Source organism: Fukomys damarensis, unplaced genomic scaffold (assembly GCF_012274545.1).
Source record: "Fukomys damarensis isolate Sample0158 unplaced genomic scaffold, DMR_v1.0_HiC HiC_scaffold_39, whole genome shotgun sequence".
Lineage (NCBI taxonomy): Eukaryota > Metazoa > Chordata > Mammalia > Rodentia > Bathyergidae > Fukomys > Fukomys damarensis.
Genome location: NW_022900951.1, coordinates 92,504,252 through 92,512,555, shown reverse-complemented (window position 1 = coordinate 92,512,555; position 8,304 = coordinate 92,504,252). Strand labels below are relative to the sequence as shown.

Here is an 8,304-nt window from a genome sequence, read left to right as displayed (position 1 = left end):
GAGAACCAAGACCTGTCATGTAGAGGTACAAGATCCCAATGATGAATGTAACTGTACTGTATACCTAAAATGTACCAATAAACTCAATGAGAGAGAGAGAGAGAGAGAGAGAGAGAGAGAGAGAAAAAATGACAGACAAGCCAACAATATGTGATTATCCACCCTCAGATAAAGAGGGAAAAAAAACTTGAAAAAGGAACAAGGGATGTAGCTCAGTGTGAAGGCCCTATATTTGATCCCTGGCACCATGGAGGTGTGTATGACAGGGATCTTGAGGTCTTCATCTCCTAGGTTTTTACAAATAGTCACAATGAAGCTTGGGAAAGACAAGTAGAAGTAGATAGTTATGTTCTATCCTTTTAGATTCCATTTTCAACAGTAATCAGAATATATAAAATCAGCACTGCAATGCTTTCCCTTTTCAACAAAATGTGAGAGACTAGTGCTCTTGCTCCTTACTTGGCTCTACTCCTATACTAAAATTTACCACCAGCAAGGCTGGAAATATAGCTCAGTGACAAGAGTGCTTGCTTAGCATGCACAAGGCCCTGAATCCCATTTCTACCCTTGCAAAATAAATAAATACAACTAAAAGTTGGAAAAAAATCTGTCACCAGGGCTAAAGAGCAATCAGGCTTGGTGATTTTCTCTGTGCTAGGATGGGATAAAAATCCCCAAGCCATTATACTCCTCAAAGATGTCACAGTGCTTTGCTAGTTACCTTAATGTCAGCACTAAAGTTGTTGATTTTTTGCCAGCCTGAGTTTTCCAAATGGAAGTTTGCCCATCTAAGCAGAAGCTCTTCTGGAGACAATTTCATAAGCTCTTCCAAAGTCTCACCATCTCGAAGTAAAGCAGCCAACGCTGGAAAGGAAAAAAAAAAATCCCACAATCAATACATGATATGATAATGGTCATGGCAAGTTCCCTGTCTTTTGACACTGCGTTAAATAATAGAGATCCAAGAATTAGTATGACATACTTCCTGTTTTCAAGCTACTCAGTCTAATCAAGATAGATATGTAGATAATTACTTAACAAGGTGATACTGAGAAACATGGTATTAGGAGAATGAATGGTGAGTTATACATATTTACTTATTTTTTATTATTTTTCACATTCCAAATACCAAATAATGCTGTAGATTGTAAGTTTAATGCCTTTTATTTTGTTATATGTTTACATAAATTTTTCTTATTTATATTTAAGCATAATTAATCAGTCAACTCTTGACAAGTTGAACTTGTTTTAAAAGGAGGGTTGCACGATAATTTTGTTTTTGTTGAATTGAATGCGTGGAAGAAACCAATCTTTTTTATTTTTTCTATTTGTGGTAATGGGGATTGAACTGGTGGTTTCACACATGCAAAACACACATTCTGCATTCTGCCACTGAGCTGTATCCCTGGCTCCAAAGCCGAGCTTTTTTTTTTTTTTTGTAAATCATCTCATAGGTAACGGGTAAAAGCTTATTGGGTGCTTACATAGAGAACTAAATTTAAACACTATCTTAAGAAAATGTGTAGTCTTTATGAATATTGCCTTCCATAAAATGAAAGAGGATTAATATTTGACAAAACTGAACCTATCTAATTTCTGAAGAGGTCCAAGTAATACCTAGATAGGAAAATGTTATCTATGGTGGATGCCTGTTATTGTAGTGCTCAGGGGTTTATGCCAGAGCAGGGACCACACGGTCATTTATCCAGAGCCCCAATAGCCCAATGCTTATGCAGTTGATTTACTACATAAGCCAATGTCATTTTATTTTGTTTCCCATTTACACCTTTTAAAAAAACTCCTTTAAGGAAGACTAACACCACTGTGAAGAGAGCTAGCAATTAGAACGATTTTATTCACTCACAAGTGGGGCATTACTGCAGGGTGAGGAGTATGCACCTGCCATCCAGGTACTTGGAGAATCACTTGAGCCCAAGAGTTCAAACCAGACCAGGCAAAATTGCAAGACCCAGTCTCATAAAACAAAACACAAAGGAGAAACACAGGACTGAAAATGTAAATGTAACAATGTCTTGGCAGTAAAAAAACACTTATAATGTGTAAAGGTGCAAAATAAGACTCAGCAGACATTAGATTTTAAAAATACTGAGACTCTCAAATATATACTCTTTTCCAAAAGTAACCCAGTACTGAGATCTGTGGAATAAAATGTAAGTATTTAGAGTGGTCCTTAACATTTTTTCTTCTTTTGCACAGTGCCAGGGATCAAGTCCAGGGTATTGCATGTGCCAGGCAAACTGTGTACCAGTTGATATTTAAAACTTTATAGGCAGAGAGTTATATAGTACTTCTAAGAATCCAATAACAATTTTATTGTATATATGTATGCATCCTATAAATCAATGTGTGACATAAAAGTCTATGCTATAAAAAGGATGATGTTTTTGCAGGTTCAGGAATAGTAGGACCATCAAGAGTAGGTTAGAAGATTTTGGAAGAGGTCTAAATTTATGATAGAAAATGAAAGATATTAAAAATAAGTGGCCAGGAAGCAGAAAGGAGACTATTATTAGATAAGAACGGAATAAAAAGGAAGAGGAGTGGTACAAGGGCAGATAATAGGGTGGATGGATATGAGCAAAATCCCATTAATCTGTATAGCCAATAAAAAAGAGTGGGGGGAAAAGTTAAAAAAAACACAAGAACAAACAAAAGAAAAGTAAAGAATTTAATACACAATGGTGGAGGTGAATATGATGACAGAGTGGAAGTTATGTGGACAGAGCAGCAAAGGATATCAAGTTTGGGGACCTTGAGAAAGCATTAACCTCTCTGCTTTTGTGTATTTATTGTAAAATAAAATTTCAAGTGCCAGACAAATGTTAATTACCACTAGAGAAGAGAGTTATAATTACGTTGTGTTCTTGAATAACTCTATAGCATTACCTTATGTTAATCCTAGTTATCATCTACTCATCTCAATTAAGTGAAAGCATGACAGTCTGCATGGCTAGAAAAAATAACCAATAAACAACTTTCAAAATAATGACTGTGCTTTATTACCTTCATTCCTGCTTAATTCAATGTCGGCAAACAAACCGATCTTAATGATCTGCCAAAGCAGTCCCAAAACCAGATGAGGTTTCCCAGCCCGCAAATCCTCTGCGCCAATATTCACAACATGACACCCAATGGCAGAAGCAGAGTTCAGGGCCAAGTTCAAGTTTTCCTGTAAAACAGGCAAATTATGCATTCACTTCTTGACCTTCCCATTTTTCCAGTCTACTTCTCCCTTCACTGAAAATAACACTCAATGAGAAAATTAACATCCTGTATTTCACCCATATATAATTCACAGAAAACAAATTCCAGACTTCAGCGTTAAATAGCATAGCTAAAAAAAAAATCTCTATCTTGATACTATTATCTTTTGCAGAACTCCATGAAAAGTTGGTATTTTTATTTGTAACAGTATGGCATATACCCAAGTTCTAAAAGCTATCAATCTCCACATGCCAAGAGGAGTTCTTCTTTGAGGAAATTTTGCTATCAGTCTTAATACTTGATGGAAAAGGAAAATGCTCCCTTCCTTAAGAAAGCCAGTTAATTGAGTGTAAATGTTTTTGCTTAATTTTGCAATGTTTGAGCACGATATATGATCAGAAGAATAGGGCTTTGGTGTTTGAATCTCAGTTCCAATATTAACTTTAAGCAAGCTCCTGAACCTGAGTCACAGCTGACTTTGTGAAATCTGGATAGTAGTCTCAAATTCAGAGTTGTTGTAGGAGAATTGATTAAGTCAGAACACACAGAGTGCAGAGCTCAGGTCTGTTAAACAAGCCTTAGAACAGTAGTTTGTGTACTAGGAGGGGGGAAAACAAAGCATACTTGAATGATGAAGGGTGTAAGTTTCTTTTTGTTGATTGCTCTTTCATCAATGGTATCAGGAACAGAAAGATTGATCATTTTACTGAAACAAAATTAAAAAGAGAGTTTATTTACTTTGTAGAGACTATTCATAAACATTGTAAGGTTTATCATAAGACACCTTCCTTGTAACCTAAAACTAATTTCAATAGGTGATTTTGATCACAAAAAACCGTACATATAAAATGCAAAAAACAAAAACAAAAAAAGACCTGGCCTGGGAATATATCGGTAGAAGAGTGATTTTCTAACAGGCCTAGGAACCTGGATTTGATCCCCACCACAACCATCACCATCAACAAACCCAACCAAAATGATTACAGAACTTAGATCTCAGAATGGGACATATCTTCTCCTTTTTCATATTTTTATATTCTTCACAATCTGTTATAAGAATGAATAACTGGGCCAGGGATTTAACTCAGTGGTGTCACGCCTGCCTTGCAAGTACAAGTTCATGCGCAAGGTCCTGAGTTCAATCCCTGGTACTGAAAAAAAAAAAAAAAGAACAAATAACCTACATACTGAGAAAAGCTTCACTAAATAATTTTTAAAAGCAGGTTAAATCCCACATTGAAAGTGAATTGAGGGGCTGCGGATTTAGCTCAGTTTTGCTGCAGCCTGACTTGCAAGCGCAAGGATCCGAGTTCGATCCCCGCTAACAAAAAGAAAAAGAAAAAAAAAGTGAATCTCTTTCAGATAATATAAAGTACAATTATAAATTACCATCTATCTACAAGGTAATAAAATTAGTTGAGCACAAGATTTTTTCTTTTCTTTTCATTTTTGGTGCTAGGAATTGAACCTGAGGTCTCATGCACACCATATGCACACACTGCCACTGAGCTATGTTCAGGCCCAGTGACCAGCCACTACATCTGGGGAGGGAAAGAAAAAGTTACTTTAGTTAGGCTATAACCTGTGACTTATTAGAGAGAAATTTCTCATTTGATAAAACTTATTTATTTTTACTTCATTTTTTGCAGTGCTGAAGATGGAGTCTATGGCTTTGTACATGCAAAGCAGATACTCTACCACTAAATTTCATTCCTAGCCTCATTTGAAAAACTTCAGAGTTAGACTCTAAGCATTTAGTTGTTTATAATATTTCCCTGAAAAATTTTATTCTGTATAGAAAAAAAGTGCAAAGTTTAAATATTAAAAATAATTCTATACGATTATCTCTATTAAAACAAATGGCAAATTATTTCTACTGCCTATAGACAGACACAAAGGGCATATCTTACACTTTTAAAATCACCTTTTCCAACAATCAAAATGACTTTATTGCAAACACAGGAATTTTATACTATCATCTGAAATATATCGACTGCCCTGTTCTAATTACTCTATAGGTAGCAACTTAATCCTGTGAAGCAAGTATTTATGAAATACTTCGGACCAGAAATGTTTCAGAAATTACATTTATATTATTAAAAAAGTTATATTAGTATAGAACTTCATGTAATAAAGCCCATCATTATATGTATCAGATCATATCTCTTACGTGTGTATGTGTGTGTGTGTAATGAGATATTTTGAGGCTTGGACTCAAGTCTAAACAAATTTAATTTCATACATCATATACACAGCATACATATAGCCTGAAGGCATTTTTTTTTGTACCAGGTGTATGTTTTTCTTTGTTGTTGTTTGAGACAGGGTCTCACTATGTAGTTGAGACTGACCTGGAACTCACTATGTAGAACAGGATGGTCTGGAACTCACAGAGATCCTCCTGCCTCAGCCTCCTGAGAGCTGGGATTACAGGTGCTTTTTTTTTGTACCAGGGATCTAACTCATGACCTTGTTAAATCCCATGTCCTGAAGGCAATTTTTATTTTAATGCTTTATGATGCTGAGTATCAAACTCAGGGTCTCCCACATGACAGGCAAGCACTGTACCACTGAGGTACATCCCCAGCCCAGAAGGTAATTTTATACAGTATTTTTAGTGCATCTGCATTTTGACTGTGACCTGTCCTATGAGGTCAAGTATGAAATTATTCACTTGTGGTGTCATGTCAGAGCTCAATGTTTCAGACTTTGGAGCATTTCAGAGATCAGATATTTTTTTTTATTTTGTACCAGGGATTGAACATGGGTCCTTGTGCCTGCGAGGCAGGTGGCTGAACCACTGAGCTAAATCCCAGGCCCAGAAATCAGATTTTTTAAAAAATTAATTTTATTGGTACATTTAAAGTATACAATATAATGACACTCCTCATTGGAAATTTTCACCTTTACATAGTTCATCTTGGTTCTTATATTTTCCCCATTCCCCTGCCCTTCCTTCAATCCCTCCAGCCCTCCCTATGTACAAAGACTTTTGTTTCCATTTTTTCCTTTTCTTATATTAATTCCATTCCCTCCTTTCCTTTCCCCTACCCCTACCACTTCCCCTTCCCCTTTGCACCCTTTCAGATTTTTGTACTGGGGATGCTTGACCTATACAACAATATGGGGATCATAATGGACAACAACTGAAATACAAAGGGGGTGAACTATTGGACCATACCTACACAGCTATGGAGAGGCAAGGTTTGAATATGAACCCAGGCCCACAGACTATGGAAGCATGCTCTTAACCACTGTGCTGCTTGCTACATTGCTGCTGCAAATAGGAGCAGCAATGAAGAGTACTAATATTGTTACATCATTTCTGCCAAGCTACATTACTGCTAACTTTGGGGAACCTGCAATGACAAAAGCATTTTTCAGAAATAGGTTACTTGAGAGTGAGGACAGGTACCTAGTCTCTTTTTTTCTTCAGAAGAGACAGAATAAATAGATACTGACACACTTAAGTTCAACAAAGTCATAAAGTTCTGCTTGCTAAGTGAGACAAGAAATTAGACACTGAGAAATTCATCCTATAAAAAGGTCCCAGTCTATACCTGAGAGTTTTACATTCATGGAAAGACTTAGAGATGAAATAAAAAAGGCAGAATCTGTTAATTTTCCCCTGGATTTCCTGAGATGAAGCTATCAAGCATCCGGAAACAAATTTATCAGTTACATGGAAGGCTATTTTTGGAAATCTGGATGTAAAACAAGCTCACATCTTACCAAAGCACAATTCCATCACCAACAGCTTTGAACAGGTCATCGGTATTTGGGTTCATTGGTATAACATGTCTGCAATCAGGATCATTTTCCAAAGCTTTGTTTATCCAGTTAACAAAAGCATATTTTTCTTCCTCTAAAATTACGTTAAATAACAAGAAATTAGTTCACACTTAGGTTAATTTTTAACTTCAAAGTCTACAATATTTAAATGGTAGTGTTAAAAGCTAATGTATTATAAACACGTAGTTATCCTCTTTGGAAACCCACAGGACTGGACACAACATAGCAATTAGGAGTCAAAATATTAATGAGTAGAGCAGGTTGCCTGACCCTTAGAGGAGTTAGTTACAAAATTCTTTAAAAATTACATTTATATTCATGATGGGTAATAAAGCCTATCATCATATGTATTACATCATATCTCTTACAGGCTAACAAAGCCATTCAAAAATTCCTACAATACCTTTATGGCAGTATTAGTCCCAGGCCCAATAACATGTCTAGAGCCCCCCGTCACATGACAGCATCTCCCTTACCTAGTCCACTGCAATAGCCTAAAGCAAATGCACTGATTACCTGAGTACGAATGCTGTGTTCCTTCGCTGGACAACTCTGAAGTTCCTCCCAGAGCACAAATCCCTTCTTTCCTGTTGATTGCTTTGCGGAAAGTTTTAGCAATATCACTGCTTTTTACCTCTTGAAAAATCTATCAATTAAAACAGTTTTGTTGAGTTACAATTCATTTTCAAAAATCAGGTACAAAATAAACATGTTGATTTTCTTTCATTTCTTGACCACCTGCACTGTTTTCCATAGGTGAAGTGTGTTAAAAGCAAAACTGGGCTTGCAGTTTTGCAGTGCTAAACAAGTGCAATACCGCTACTAATGAGGAAGCATCAAGTCAACTGCACACACTAGTCAAAAACAGTAAGTGCTACATGCAGCAAATCTACTTTAAGCAAAAAACTATTGTAGTTTAAAGGCACAGGCAAATCTGTTAATGTTCTATGAAAGACAGTTTTATTTTTTCAAGGATTCTCCTATTTAACTACAACTCTTAATGAAAAGAAAGATAAAAATTTATGGCTCCATCAAAAAACTACTTTGTGGTATGATGGGGTAGCTCAGTGAGAGTTCAGTGAATCAAATTAAATAATCGTAAGGTTAAAAATGGTGGTGCACACCTGTAATTCCAGCATTTAGAGGGCTGAGGCAAGAGCATCACAAGTTTGAGCTCAGACTGGGTGACAGCTGAGAGATCCTGTCTCAAAATAAAAAGGGCTGGGGATATAGCTCAATGTGAAGGCCTGGGTTCAATCCTAGTACCATACACACACACACACACAC

The 8,304-nt window shown here is 36.3% G+C and overlaps 1 protein-coding gene across 4 annotated transcripts in view; it reads right to left on the bottom strand.

Moving 5' to 3' along the window:
• The window catches only part of Pls3 (plastin 3), a 91,962-nt gene that overhangs the window by 13,701 nt on the left and 69,957 nt on the right, over nt 1-8,304 (bottom strand). For all 4 annotated transcript variants that reach the window (XM_010609947.3, XM_010609944.3, XM_033760283.1 and 1 more), the window contains exons 4-8: nt 7,534-7,663; nt 6,958-7,090; nt 3,850-3,931; nt 3,025-3,190; nt 722-864 (exon numbers count right to left, since the gene is read on the bottom strand). In XM_010609947.3, coding sequence (XP_010608249.1) covers nt 722-864; nt 3,025-3,190; nt 3,850-3,931; nt 6,958-7,090; nt 7,534-7,663 — 654 coding nt within the window. The remainder of the gene's footprint in view (nt 1-721; nt 865-3,024; nt 3,191-3,849; nt 3,932-6,957; nt 7,091-7,533; nt 7,664-8,304) is intronic.